The sequence below is a fragment of the Saccopteryx leptura genome, chromosome 8 (assembly GCF_036850995.1).
Source record: "Saccopteryx leptura isolate mSacLep1 chromosome 8, mSacLep1_pri_phased_curated, whole genome shotgun sequence".
Lineage (NCBI taxonomy): Eukaryota > Metazoa > Chordata > Mammalia > Chiroptera > Emballonuridae > Saccopteryx > Saccopteryx leptura.
In genome coordinates, this window is record NC_089510.1 from 2,565,760 (window position 1) to 2,581,118 (window position 15,359).

General features: G+C 54.6%; 1 protein-coding gene across 1 annotated transcript in view; it reads right to left on the bottom strand.

Moving 5' to 3' along the window:
• The window catches only part of SLC9A9 (solute carrier family 9 member A9), a 498,743-nt gene that overhangs the window by 218,362 nt on the left and 265,022 nt on the right, over positions 1-15,359 (bottom strand). Inside the window, exon 9 of the mRNA XM_066347824.1 lies at positions 13,745-13,833. Coding sequence (XP_066203921.1) covers positions 13,745-13,833 — 89 coding nt within the window. The remainder of the gene's footprint in view (positions 1-13,744; positions 13,834-15,359) is intronic.

Consider the following 15,359-nt stretch of genomic DNA (forward strand, 5'->3'; position numbering starts at 1 on the left):
CCTTCCATAGTGACCGACGCCCAGTCGGTGCTAACTAAATATTCGTCACATCTACCTTCTATCATGTTAACGATGAAGGAAACGCACTTACATACTCTTAAATAACGCATGCGAGCGGAAGTCCCGCTTTCTATGTTGGGGACAGCTACGTGTTATGATTGGTACAATGAGTCTGTGAATCCTTTTTTATTTTTATTTTTTAAGTGAGAGGAGGGAGGATAGTGAGATAGACTTCATGCTACCTGACTGGGATCTACCCAGCAACTCCCGTCTGGGGCCAATGCTCGTAACTAAGCTATTTTTAGTGCCTGAGGCAGAGTTTCCTCAGGGTCATTCTCAGCACCTGGGTGACATACTCAAATCAATCAAGCCACTGGCTGCAGGACGGGAAGAGGGAGAGAAGGGGGTCGGAGGAGGAGAGAAGCAGATATGCCCTGACCGGGGATCGAACCCAGGAATTCCATAGGCCGGGTCAACACTCTGCCACTGAGCCAACCAGCCAGGGCCAAGTCTGTGAATCTCAAAGTGAAACCTCCACGGATTTGCCCCGGATGGATGAGCAAGTTACCCCGACAGAGGGTTGGTCTGGTCTGCCGACAGTTCTTTCTGTTTGGGGCAGTGGGGCTGCCTTCCTGAATCTTAAGACCTGTGGAAATTCTTAGTTGGGTCAAGTCTCTGACCCCCCCCCGCTACAAATCATGGCGGGGCAAAAGCAGGGTGACAGCTGTTCCCGCAGAACACAATGCGATAATTAACCAGTAACAAAGTAACAGCACAGGGAGGAGCTCTGGGCTCTGCGTGCTCACCACTGGAAGCCTCTTTCTGCCGCACCTGGATGCAGGCGCTCCCACACACGCCCGAGTCTTGGGGGGCCTGTGCCTCTGCTCCCCACACACCCCTCCTGGCAGTGTCTGAAGGGAGGAAACTGCAAAGCTTTGAAATACTCTTTTTTCTTGTTTTATGAACGTAAAAGATCAATGTGGGAGGCCAGATGGAGATGCAGGGATGAAAAGGATATTGAGAAGTATTATGTTGAAACCCAGACTGGATACAGCAAAGGGCTTCCTCTGGGCATTCAAACACAGAATCCAAAGCAGGAAACACAGTTTTTTTGTTTTTTTGTTTTCTTACACCTGCTTGGAACCCTGGAGAGAATGGATGAGTTCTGTTTTTCAACGTCTATAAAGCAAATGATTCTCTTGCTCTCGGTGATTGTTAGAAGAACAATTTAATTGACCTGTTCCGAGTGCAGGGGGCACAATACATGGGTTTTAAGAATTGTTCTAAAACACGATGTTATTTTCAAACTTCACTCCTTAGCCAAATGATACATTTTTTTTTTTTTTTGTACAGCTTTTGTGACCATTATGAAGGCCTCTGATGGGGCACTGTTAAAATCTATACCATGGTTCCCCGGGGAGAGAATATGTCTATCGGGAATATTTAGGAGGATAAAACTGTCTTTTATTCAATCTGTCCTATTTAGTTCCAAAATAAATTGTTTGGTTTCTTGGCCGGGGGCTGGGAGGAAAGACCATAACGTCCTTCCAGAGTTCCCCAAAAGGATGCTTTGTGAGCGACCTCGCTGTCCCCTAGGTCAGGGGACACGTCAGGACCAGAGGAGCCGTAAACAGGTCTGCCGCCCAGACTGGAGCTCCGGTCAGCTAACCTGAATCCCTGAGAAGGACCATGCTGGACGGACTCCGATGGGCGGCCTGGTTGGGGGACCAGTGACCCGAGCTCACCAGTGTGCGGCTCTCAGCTGCAGTCACGTGGCTGTGATCTGCTGGGTCAAAGACCCCCGCCTGCCAATTGACAGGAGCTCAGCCCTTCCCTGTCCAGAGTCCTAGGACCCCTGAGGTGCAGTGAACTACATCAGAGCTCCCGGGCTCGGGTCCCAGGCACTGGGATTTGTCAAAGCTCCTCCAGAGTTGGACGTGCCCTTGGGGTTGAAAATCCCTGTCCTGGGGCTTCCAAGAGGAGGGGGCCGGGGGGGCATCGGCTCAGAGACCGGAGCTGACCACCCCTCTGCTCGGGCTGCCCACGTGGTGACTCCGCCCAGCCCTCAGGGTGACACCGCCCGCCCGGCCCGTACCCACCGGCCCTAGCCAAGCTCCCGGGTGCTGACCACACACCAGCCTGGGGCCCTAGCCCAGCTCCCGGGTGCTGACCACACACCAGCCTGGGGCCCTAGCCAAGCTCCGGGGTGCTGACCACACACCAGCCTGGGGCCCTAGCCAAGCTCCGGGGTGCTGACCACACACCAGCCTGGGGCCCTAGCCAAGCTCCGGGGTGCTGACCACACACCAGCCTGGGGCCCTAGCCAAGCTCCGGGGTGCTGACCACACACCAGCCTGGGGCCCTAGCCAAGCTCCGGGGTGCTGACCACACACCAGCCTGGGGCCCTAGCCAAGCTCCGGGGTGCTGACCACACACCAGCCTGGGGCCCTAGCCAAGCTCCGGGGTGCTGACCACACACCAGCCTGGGGCCCTAGCTCAGCTCCCGGGTGCTGACCACACACCAGCCTGGGGCCCTAGCCAAGCTCCCGGGTGCTGACCACACACCAGCCTGGGGCCCTAGCCCAGCTCCCGGGTGCTGACCACACACCAGCCTGGGGCCCTAGCCAAGCTCCGGGGTGCTGACCACACACCAGCCTGGGGCCCTAGCCAAGCTCCGGGGTGCTGACCACACACCAGCCTGGGGCCCTAGCCAAGCTCCGGGGTGCTGACCACACACCAGCCTGGGGCCCTAGCCAAGCTCCGGGGTGCTGACCACACACCAGCCTGGGGCCCTAGCCAAGCTCCGGGGTGCTGACCACACACCAGCCTGGGGCCCTAGCCCAGCTCCCGGGGTGCTGACCACACACCAGCCTGGGGCCCTAGCCAAGCTCCGGGGTGCTGACCACACACCAGCCTGGGGCCCAAGCCCAGCTCCCGGGTGCTGACCACACACCAGCCTGGGGCCCTAGCCCAGCTCCCGGGTGCTGACCACACACCAGCCTGGGGCCCTAGCCAAGCTCCCGGGTGCTGACCACACACCAGCCTGGGGCCCTAGCCAAGCTCCCGGGTGCTGACCACACACCAGCCTGGGGCCCTAGCCCAGCTCCGGGGTGCTGACCACACACCAGCCTGGGGCCCTAGCCCAGCTCCTGGGTGCTGACCACACACCAGCCTGGGGCCCTAGCCAAGCTCCGGGTGCTGACCACACACCAGCCTGGGGCCCTAGCCCAGCTCCCGGGTGCTGACCACACACCAGCCTGGGGCCCTAGCTCAGCTCCCGGGTGCTGACCACACACCAGCCTGGGGCCCTAGCTCAGCTCCCGGGTGCTGACCACACACCAGCCTGGGGCCCTAGCCCAGCTCCCGGGTGCTGACCACACACCAGCCTGGGGCCCTAGCCCAGCTCCCGGGTGCTGACCACACACCAGCCTGGGGCCCTAGCCCAGCTCCCGGGTGCTGACCACACACCAGCCTGGGGCCCTAGCCCAGCTCCCGGGTGCTGACCACACACCAGCCTGGGGCCCTAGCCCAGCTCCCGGGTGCTGACCACACACCAGCCTGGAGCCCTAGCCAAGCTCCGGGGTGCTGACCACACACCAGCCTGGGGCCCTAGCCAAGCTCCGGGATGCTGACCACACACCAGCCTGGGGCCCTAGCCCAGCTCCGGGGTGCTGACCACACACCAGCCTGGGGCCCTAGCCCAGCTCCCGGGTGCTGACCACACACCAGCCTGGGACCGCCTCCCTCCTGGGGAGCCCCCCTGGGCCCTCACGCTCCCTCTCTGCCTGCGTCCTGGTCTCCGCCGCCTTGCTCTCCCTCCCTCCATGTGGGGACGACTTCTTTCTCACGTCCAGGGCTGTTCAGAGACAGCTCTTGAGGAGACTGACTTGTACGCCCGCTGACATTCTTCCAGGGAGCCGCGGAACGTTCTGGGAGGAGAGGGGGGCCCCAGAAAAGCTGTCCCCCCAGCACACCCACTGTTACCAACCAGAGCTCTCCTCCTCAGAGTGCAGCCACGCCGGCGGGCGGCTGGGTCGGGAGGCCACGTCCGGTCCCACAGGGTCCTGGGAGTGGTGTCAGGCCAGAGCAGCCCCCTCCTCATCAGACAGGCCTCCCCCCCTGCAGGGCTCCCTGTGTTCTTCCCTGGGTCTGACCTCCCTGAGCTCTTTCCTCACACGGACACCACGGCGTGCCCGAGCCTCAGCCCAGGTCATATCCAGGGTTCACCCTGGAGATTCCTGGACTTCGAGCAAATCAGAAATCAGAGCGAGATGCCTGTGTTGGCGTCCGTGAACATTCTGGAGCTTGGGTGAGGACTTTTCTGCCCAAAACATAGGGAAGACCTTCAAGAAGGCTGTTGCCTTATTCCACAAGCCTGTGTCCCTGAGTCTTAGCTGTTGTCCCCCATTACATAAAACATTCATCAGGCCCTGGCCAGTTGGCTCAGCGGTAGAGCATCAGCCTGGTGTGTGGAAGTCCCAGGTTTGATTCCCGGCCAGGGCACACAGGAGAAGCGCCCATCCTGCTTCTCCCCCCTTCCCCCCCTCCTTCCTCTCTGTCTCTCTCTTCCCCTCCCGCAGCCGAGGCTCCACTGGAGCAAAGATGGCCCAGGCACTGGGGATGGCTCCATGGCCTCTGCCTCAGGTGCTAGAATGGCTCTGGATGCAACAGAACGATGCCCCAGAGGGGCAGAGCATCGCCCCCTGGTGGGCATGCCGGGTGGATCCCGGTTGGGCACATGCGGGAGTCTGTCTGACTGCCTCCCCACTTCTCACTTCAGAAAAATACAAAAACAACAACAACAACAAAAGAAACACGTTCATTAGGGAGCAATGTTTCCTTCAAACCAGACTACTGCCAACCCCCCACCTGCCCCCACTTGGGACGACACAACAAGCCTAAAATCAAACAACAGATGAGCACAAAGGGATGGGAGGTTTGGTGCATTCCCTAAGAGCAGGGGTCCCCAAACTTTTTACACAGGGGGCCAGCTCACTGTCCCTCAGACCGTTGGAGGGCCGGACTATAAAAAAAACTATGAACAAATCCCTATGCACACTGCACATATCTTATTTTAAAGTAAAAAAACAAAACAGGAACAAATACAATATTTAAAATAAAGAACAAGTAAATTTAAATCAACAAACTGACCAGTATTTCAATGGGAACTAGGCTCCTCTCACTGACCACCAATGAAAGAGGTGCCCCTTCCAGAAGTGCAGTGGGGGGCCGGATAAATGGCCTCAGGGGGCCGCATGCGGCCCGCGGGCCATAGTTTGGAGACCCCTGCCTAAGAGGCTGGTGTAGCTCGTTAATTTGTGCCAGAAACGAGTACAGGCCTTGCTGTGACCACCCTGGAGAAGGCCCAGAGAAGGGCCCAGAGGACACAGCAGCCGTGACAAGAGCAGGAGTGAGCAGGGCAGACGGGCGACAGCACCAGCCATACGCTGGTGAGAGAAGAGGGGGCGTCCTGGGCTCCACCTCCGGCGGCTCTCTCGGGTCAGCGTCAGCGTCAGAGCTGAGAAACGAAAGGAAGAGTGAGCGGAGGAGGGGTGCGGTCCATAGGGCCAAGGTTCCCGGGGTTCATTCGCCTCTGTTAAAGGGACAGGAAGGACGAGGAGACGCCCAGGAGAGGAAGAGGAGTGACAGTGACCACAGGGAAACGGATGAATTAGAGAAAGCAGGGGTAGCATGGGTAAATCAATCCAGGTGCTGTCTGTTAAAATGATCAGCCTAATATCCAGTTTCATAAATGTACCAAAGTGGGAAACATATAAGCCCTGGCCGGTTGACTCAGCGGTAGAGCATTGGACCGGCATATGGAAGTCCCAGGTTCGATTCCCGGCCAGGGCACACAGGAGAAGCACCTATCTGCTTCTCCACCCTTTCCCTTCTCCTTCTCTCTCTCTCTCTCTCCCTCTCTCTCTCTCTCTCTCTCTCTCTCACTTCTCTCTCTCCCTTTCCTCCCTCCTGCAGCCATGGCTCTATTGAAGTGAGTTGGCCCTAGGGGGCTGAGGATGGCTCCATGGCCTCTGCCTCAGGCACTAAGAAGTGCTCGGTTGCTGAGCAATGGATCCATGCCCCAGATGGGCAGAGCATTGCCCTCTAGTGTGTTTTCCAGGTGGATCCCAATTGGGGTGCATGCAGGAGCCTGTCTCTCTGCCTCACTTCCTCTCACTGAATATATATATATATATATATATATATATATATATATATATGTACTCAGCTGTCATATAATATAATATGTCATGTATTGATAATATATATATGTAATTTTCTATAGGAAAGATCTAGATTCAAATATACAAAAAAGACGTTAAAAATAATAACGGGCCACAACGCACATCTCTAGTCTTTGTGTGACCTTCCTAACTTTTCTAAGGCTTGCAACATCTAATATTAGAATTTACATCATGAAATTTTTTTTTTTTTTTTTTTTTTTTTGGTAAATATGATTTGGGGTACTTCTATAAAAACATATTTATAGTGCCCGGCACGATATAGTGTTCAACGATTTATGGCATTAAGTTGTTTGTAAACCTGGAGAGACTAAGATGTTTTATTAGAAAAGCATGAAGTTGGCTGAAGAAATAGCCAACCTAAATATTAAACGCTTATCAAAAATTGACTTCTCACAATGGCGTCAGGCTTCACTGTAATTTAAAAATATGCCCGCCATTGTCGACGCTCCTCCCTTCTCGTGGTGGTGCTTAAGTCTCCTCCCATTTACTTATTTATTTATTTTGTATTTCTCTGAAGTGAGAAATGAGGAGGCAGAGAGACAGACTCCCGCATGCGCCTGACCGGGATCCGCTCGGCATGCTCACCAGGGGGCGATGCTCTGCCCATCTGGGGTGACGCTCTGTTGCATCCAGAGCCATTCTAGTGCCTGAAGTGGAGATCATGGAGCCGTCCCCAGTGCCCGGGCCATCTTTGCTCCAATGGAGCCTTGGCTGCAGGAGGGGAAGAGAGAGATAGAGAGGAAGGAGAGGGGGAAGGGTGGAGAAGCAGATGGGCGCTTCTCCTGTGTGCCCTGGCCAGGAATCAAACCCGGGACTTCCATATGCCAGGCCGATGTTCTACCACTGAGCCAACTGGCCGGGCCAAGTCTCCTCCCGTTTAGGGCAACCGGGCCATAGTGCCTGGCTTCTGACTGAATCTGGAGGAAGTGACTTCAGAGCCCAGTGGGTAGAGGGGTGGCTCCTTTCTTCTCGCACTTTCTCTGCCTGGTGTCACTCCCTGTGGGGAAAGGAAGTGTGTGTGCGTCCTGAGGACACGGAGCCGCCCTGCAGAGCAAGGACTCCTGTGCAGAGCGGAGGCCAGCCGCCAACTGTCCTGTCCCCGTGACTGAGCTGGCTCTCAGGGGACCCTGTCTCAGGGCCCTGGCCACCAGCTGTCCACAACCCCACGAGCGGGTGAGCGACCCTGAGCCGGGAACACACAGCTCAGAGTGAACGTCTCTGGACGTGGGGCCCTTGGAAACCTTCGTACCGTAACCGCAGCTTGCAGTTTTGAGCTGCTCTGTGTTAAGAGTAATTTGCATGACTCAGTCCTTGACGACGAATACTCCAAGGTCACTTTGAGAGGCCGCTAACACCGGGTTTTTTAGTTTGCCTGGGTTGGCTCTTGGATTGGACATCTAACTCCAATTCCCCAAGTCGTCAGACTTCCTCGGGCTTACGTTACCTCCAGTAAAACCCTAGGTTTACAAAGTTATCTTTAGAGACACCCCCCCCCCCAACCCCACGGCTTGTCCTGAAGGTCTGGGATTCTACCACTTAAGATTTCCAGCCACAGTTATGCACCGTGATCAACAAACACCAACGTGTGGCTCAAAGAGCAGCTACGATTTAACTGAAAACTTACGGTACAATCACAACTTGATCAGAGAAAAAAAAAATTTTTTTTTTGATATGAAAAATGTGTCAGAGAATGCATGGTTTATGCATTATCTTCCCTTCTCCCTGGGCCCCTGCACCTGGTTGGGAGTCGAGGTTGCTGAGTGGTCACTTGCAGGCCCTGCTTTAAGCCACGCTGGTTGTGGGGTACGGCTGCTTAACCAGGGGCTTCCGTGACTTCTTCTGGGCAGCCCTGGAAGTGCCTGAGTCCTCGCTCATCAGCATTGGAAAGAGAACAGTTAGGAGCCAACCCCTCATGGCCGTTAGACAAGAGAATGGGCTTCCTTGGAACGGGTCAGCAGCCTGGCTTGAAAAGAAACCTCAACACTTTGCCGTTTATTTATAAACACCGCCCTTCCGGGGTGGCGTCCTGAAGATCCTTTGAACAAAAGAGAAGAGAAAAGAGGGAGAAATCTTGACAAAGGAACCGTAATTAAAGTTTTCCTTTTTCTCTTTTTTTAAAGGCAATTCTATGTTTGATGAAGATATCTTTGATCTTTCAGAAACCAGGAGGCAGGGGCATCGCTGCCCGAGAGACATTCGCTTTCCGCTGCGCCCCGGAACAGGTAGCGGGGGGTGGGGGGCATGGAACATGTCTGCTTTTGTTACAAGTGACAGAAAAAAAAATGCTCGAGACCACTATCGAGAAAAGCCACCGCTGTGCACCACAATGAGGCAGAGACAGCAAAGGCAGACGGCAGGAAACCCACACAAGTAACAAAGTTGCACTTGATCTCTCCTTCAGGACCTCAGGGTTGCACCCAGCTCATCACATTTCAATGAATGCACCCTCTCAGAATGAAATAAAACCGTTAATTAGCATACATTGTTTCCTTTCTCTCTGTTTTTTTTTTTTTTTTTTAATCTTGAAATGGTAATGGTCATAATCCACTTATTCATTCATTTATTAATTCAGCAAAGACGTCTAAAACAAACGGAGAATTTCCATCCACTTTTCCACTTTTCATTGTCGATCACACACCATCCCTACAAGGTTAGATGGGACAAAAAAAAAAATATATATATATATATCTGTCTGTCTAGAGCCGCAGGAGGTGAAGGTAGCCTTAGACAGTCTATATACACGGAAGCAGTTCATCAGAAGGAAGTCTGGTGAGCAGGGAGATGGACGTAGTGGTCCCGGTCATTGCCTCCATTGTCTTTGCGAGGCACAGGTCTGAATTCTTTCGGCACAGATCTGGCTGTCATCACCCCGGTGCCTAAAAGCCTGATGCGGTCACTAGGGTCACAGGACACGGTTCTCCTGACGGAGCACAGTGAGCGGCTGTAGGGTCCACCTGACCTGACTGCGCCACTGAGGTTCTGAGCTCTCTCGCCCTTCCCTGTCCCACCCCACCCCCGACCGGGATGCCTTACCTCTCTCCCCAGGGCGATCTGGGCCAGTCCCAGAGTGGTAGCTCTTTCTTTCCCGGGACTTGTCAAGTCCTCCCTCCCTCCCTCCCTCTCTCCCTCTCTCCCTCCCTCCCTCCCTCCCTCCTCTCTCTCTCTCTTTCTTTCTCTCTTTCTCTCTCTCTCTCTCTCTCTCTCTCCCTCTCTCCCTTTCTTTCCTTTCTTTCCTTTCCTTTCTTTTTCTTTCTCTCTTTCTTTCTTTATTTTCTTTCTTTCTTTCTCTTTCTCTCTTCCTTTCTTTTCTTCTTTCTCTCTCTCTCTCTCTCTCTCTCTCTCTCTCTCTGGTCCTCTTCACCTCAGCAGCGTTGGCCAGCCCGCCCCAGGTGGCCGTCAGAGCTGTCACTCCCAGCTTGTGGACACAGAGCTCTCTCTTCCCTTCTCTCAGGCATCACCGTCTCCCGGAGGCCTTCCCCAACCACCCTGTCTCAAACGGCAACCTTACCCCCCCCCCCCCCCCATGCACACGCCTGGCCTCCTTCCCTGCTTTCCACCGGCCTGAGGACTGACCAACAGTGCACCACCTAGCTGTCTTATTTATTTTGATTGGCACAAAGCTCCTCTGTTAGAAATCGTTGTATCGCTTAGTCCTGTACCCCAGCACCTGGAGCCGCGGAGGGCACAAGGAGGTCTCTACCAGGGGTCCCCAAACTTTTTACACAGGGGGCCAGTTCACTGTCCCTCAGACCATTGGAGGGCCACCACATACAGTGCTCCTCTCACTGACCACCAATGAAAGAGGTGCCCCTTTAGGAAGTGCGGCAGGGGGCCGGATAAATGGCCTCAGGGGGCCGCATGTGGCCCGCGGGCTGTAGTTTGGGGATGCCTGCAACTGTATTAGTTGATCAATTAATTAAAAACAAAAACAAAAACATCTGTTGAGGGAATACAGGTTAGAAGAGTGACCTCTCAGGCAGAGAAGTAAACAGAAAGCAAACTTTGGAAATGAGAACGTGTAACAGTGTCACTGATTTAAAGGAGAGCTAGAACACGCCCCTGACTGCTCCAGGGAAATGAGAACGTGTAACAGTGTCACTGATTTAAAGGAGAGCTAGAACACGCCCCTGACTGCTCCCGGGAAATGAGAACTTGTAACAGTGTCACTGATTTAAAGGAGAGCTAGAACACGCCCCTGACTGCTCACGGGAAATGAGAACGTGTAACAGTGTCACTGATTTAAAGGAGAGCTAGAACACGCCCCTGACTGCTCACGGGAAATGAGAACGTGTAACAGTGTCACTGATTTAAAGGAGAGCTAGAACACGCCCCTGACTGCTCCAGGGAAATGAGAACGTGTAACAGTGTCACTGATTTAAAGGAGAGCTAGAACACGCCCCTGACTGCTCACTGGAAATGAGAACCTGTAACAGTGTCACTGATTTAAAGGAGAGCTAGAACACGCCCCTGACTGCTCCAGGGAAATGAGAACCTGTAACAGTGTCACTGATTTAAAGGAGAGCTAGAACATGCCCCTGACTGCTCCAGGGAAATGAGAACGTGTAACAGTGTCACTGATTTAAAGGAGAGCTAGAACACGCCCCTCACTGCTCCAGGGAAATGAGAACGTGTAACAGTGTCACTGATTTAGAGGAGAGCTAGAACACGCCCCTGACTGCTCCAGGGAAATGAGAACGTGTAACAGTGTCACTGATTTAGAGGAGAGCTAGAACACGCCCCTGACTGCTCCAGGGAAATGAGAACGTGTAACAGTGTCACTGATTTAAAGGAGAGCTAGAACACGCCCCTGACTGCTCCAGGGAAATGAGAACGTGTAACAGTGTCACTGATTTAAAGGAGAGCTAGAACACGCCCCTGACTGCTCCAGGGAAATGAGAACGTGTAACAGTGTCACTGATTTAAAGGAGAGCTAGAACACGCCCCTGACTGCTCACTGGAAATGAGAACGTGTAACAGTGTCACTGATTTAAAGAGCTAGAACACGCCCTTGACTGCTCACTGGAAATGAGAACGTGTAACAGTGTCACTGATTTAAAGAGCTAGAACTTGCCCCTGACTGCTCACTGGAAGTCACTTTGAGGTGGGGAGGCCGGCAGGCAGGGGGAGTTCTCACGCACAGGATGGTATAGAGGTGCAGGGTTCTGTAAGTCAGCCTCGGGCCAGGGCAAGACCCTGGAGACAGCTGGGAGTCTGGGCCAGATCATCAACTCCCGGTGTGCCACGGGGGTGACACCCGAGGAGGCAGGTGGGGGTCTGTGAGCGTGTGGCTGTGCGGTCTGTCCGCAGTCTTCAGGGGAAGAATTCCGGGCTCTCGGACCGATGTGTGCTGACCGCCACCCCGAGGATCTGAGCCGTTCTCAGTCTCTAAGGCAGGAGGTGGGGCTTAGGTGCTGGTCTCTCTGAGGTTAGCTGTGCCAACCCTCAGGCAGGGGACCCCTCCGAGGCAGCGAAAGGGACTGCCACCTGTGTCACAAGCTCTACCAGAACGCCTTGCTATCACGGTGCCACCTGTGTCACAGGCTGTACTAGAACGTCTTGCTGTCACGGTGCCACCTGTGTCACAGGCTCTACCAGAACGCCTCGCTGTCACAGTGCCACCTGTGTCCACAGGCTCTACCAGAACGCCTCGCTGTCACGGTGCCACCTGTGTCACATGCTCTACCAGAACGCCTCGCTGTCATGGTGCCACCTGCGTCACAGGCTCTACTAGAACGCCTCGCTGTCACGGTGCCACCTGTGTCACATGCTCTACCAGAACGCCTCGCTGTCACGGCGCCACCTGCGTCACATGCTCTACCAGAACGCCTCGCTGTCACGGTGTCACCTGTGTCACAGGCTCTACCAGAACGCCTTGCTGTCACGGCGCCACCTGTATCCACAGGCTCTACCAGAACGCCTTGCTGTCACGGTGTCACCTGCGTCACAGGCTCTACTAGAATGCCTTGCTGTCACGGTGCCACCTGTATCCACAGGCTCTACTAGAACGCCTTGCTGTCACGGTGCCACCTGTGTCACAGGCTCTACCAGAACGCCTTACTGTCACGGTGCCACCTGCGTCACAGGCTCTACCAGAATGCCTTGCTGTCACGGTGCCACCTGTGTCCACAGGCTCCACCAGAACGCCTTGCTGTCACGGTGTCACCTGCATCACAGGCTCTACTAGAACGCCTTGCTGTCACGGTGCCACCTGTATCCACAGGCTCTACTAGAACGCCTTGCTGTCACGGTGCCACCTGTATCCACAGGCTCCACCAGAACGCCTTGCTGTCACGGCGCCACCTGTGTCCACAGGCTCCACCAGAATGCCTTGCTGTCACGGTGCCACCTGTGTCACAGGCTCTACTAGAACGCCTTGCTGTCATGGCACAGCCCTCCCGTGGGTGCGGCACCTGCGTGTCCCTGCCGCGGGGCTCAGGGTGACACAGGGGGACGCTACAGGCTTCCTCGCAGGTTGGCGTGAAATAAACTCACCTCCTCCGTCTGGATCATTATTACTTTCAAAATGCCCCCTTCAAAGCACAAACGCCATTTTAAAGGCACTGCCTGTCTCAATGCTATAAAGGACTCATCGTTCTCAAAGGCGTTCTGCGTCCGGACGCAGCTGGTGAGAGCTGGTCCAGGCACAGCCCGCCAATAAATTTCCTTCGTAAGCCAGGCTGCCTCTGCCTTTTACAGCACAGCGTTGATTTTTACGGGGTTTTCCCTGGACGTCACTCACTGACTTCCTTCCCTCACCGACTCACCGGTCCTGGGGACAGAGGCACAGAGGCTGGACCACTGCTCCCTCCCCCGTGGACAGTGACTGCAAGTGGGGACATGCAGAGGCAGATACTGTGTCCCATCTCTACCTGCATGGCACTGAGGGGCTGGGGAACCGACGTCCGTGGAAGGGACCTGTGAGGGTCCACGTGCAAATTACCCAAGCGGACGTGTTCTCCGTGGTCGGGAGGTACATGCCTGGTGTGACAACTGGCAGTTGAGTTGACTCAAAGCAAAAGCACCGAATTAAAGACCCAACGCGGCTTCCTCGGTCCTCCTCACCCCAACCCGCCCCTCCCCCTCTGCGGAAGGGCCTGATCCCCCAGCTCTGTGACGCTTTTAGACGTAAGTGGCTGAGTTATTACGGTGGGGAGCCTTTCATCTTCAAGACGGATAGTCCACGGCCCACATTCCTCAGGAGGGAGAGTCGGTCACCGCTGTATTTTTTGCTTAATTGTTAATGGCTATCCCGGAGGGAGGGAAAGAAATCTATAAATATCCAAACATTAATGAAGCCTTCAGCTGACTTTCTCCTTTCCCTCATGAAATCCTTTCCGAGTGCGAAGAAGAAGAAGAGAAGAAGAAGGAGAAGGAGAAGGAGAAGGAGAAGGAGAAGGGGAGGAGGAGGAGGAGGAGGAGGAGGAGGAGGAGGAGGAGGAAGAGGAAGAAGAAGAGGAAGAAGAAGACACAGAAAGCCCGCGGCATATTTTTCCTCTTACCTGTTTCGTCCTCATTTTGGAATCCGACGAGAGGTTGTTGTAGGTGTAGTGCGCCTGCGTGACTCCACAGAAGAGGACGGCCACTATCCCTGAAACACAAACACACGCCTGTTAGAACCCTGTCCTTCCGCAGCAGCGTCCGTCCGTCCGTCTGTCCGAGGGCCGGTGACCCCAGCGGGCAAAGGCTGAACTTGGTGTCCGTAGAGTGAGGACAGCTAAGAATGACCATGATAACGGAATCAGCTTGCTACCTGCTTTAAACCTGGGCCTGGCAAGACCGGAAAGAAGAAAGGAAGGAAGGAAGGAAGGAAGGAAGGAAGGAAGGAAGGAAGGAAGGAAGGAAGAAAGAAAGAAAGAAAGAAAGAAAGAAAGAAAGAAAGAAAGAAAGAAAGAAAGAGAGAGAGAGAGAGAGAGAAAAGAAAAGAAAAGAAGGGAGAGAGGGAAGGAGGGAGGGAGGGAGGGAAGGAGGGAGGGAGGAAAGAAGGAAGGAGGGAAGGAGGGAAGGAGGGAAGGAGGGAAGGAGGGAAGGAGGGAAGGAGGGGAGGAGGGAGGGAAGGAGGGAAGGAGGGAAGGAGGGGAGGAGGGGAGGAGGGAAGGAAGGAAGGAAGGAAAAGGAAGGAGGGAAGGAGGAAAGGAAGGAAGGAAGGAGGGAGGGAGGGAAGGAAGGAAGGAAGGAAGGAAGGAAGGAGGGAAGGAGGGAAGGAGGGAAGGAGGGAAGGAGGGGAGGAGGGAAGGAAGGAAGGAAGGAAAAGGAAGGAGGGAAGGAGGAAAGGAAGGAAGGAAGGAGGGAGGGAGGGAAGGAAGGAAGGAAGGAAGGAAGGAAGGAAGGAGGGAAGGAGGGAAGGAGGGAAGGAGGGAAGGAGGGGAGGAAGGAAGGAAGGAAGGAAGGAAGGAAGGGGATTCTTCCCGAGCACACAGGTCCCCTGGTCCCGGGTTAGGAGAGGTACACTCGGGAAAACCCACACGAAAGGCTGTACAGTCAACTCCGGACTTCCGGTGCCCAGGCCCGACTGCCGCATTTATAGTCAATGCTGGTATGGCTCGCTCAGGCCTCTTTCCGCCCTTGGGGACTTGGAGGAATCTGAAGATGTTCCTTTTGTGTCCTAATTTAGTATTAAAATTCGAGAGTCACAGACGTAGGCCTACAAGGCTGTGGCTGCCCCACCAATGACCTTACTTGCCAAGCGAGAACGAGAGAGACGGGTCCTTGTCTGTCCCTAACTATATGCCTTGCTGTAAATGCCACAGGAAGCCACACCTGCTCTACACAAGGTGCTTCCTGGGGACAGAGGGGCAGCCACCATGGGACACGTGTGTCTCTGAGCACTTTCATCCATGTCGTTGCCCCTGGGCTGGGAGGGAGAGGCGGTGAGGGGTGAGGGGGAGGAGGCTGCGTTTTCCTTTGGATTAAATGTTCTGTTCATTATGAGAAGGGGGGCGCAGAGGGGGGCTTTGGGAAAAACTCAGGTAGAAGCACTCCTCAGCTCAGGCCAAAAGGGTGGCCTTGAATTTTAAGCAGCTGAATCTTTTCTCGACCAAAAACACTCATAAATTAAACGTCGAGGACCCTGAAGAGAACAGAGGTCTGTGAGTGGAGCACTCACATTTCAAAGGG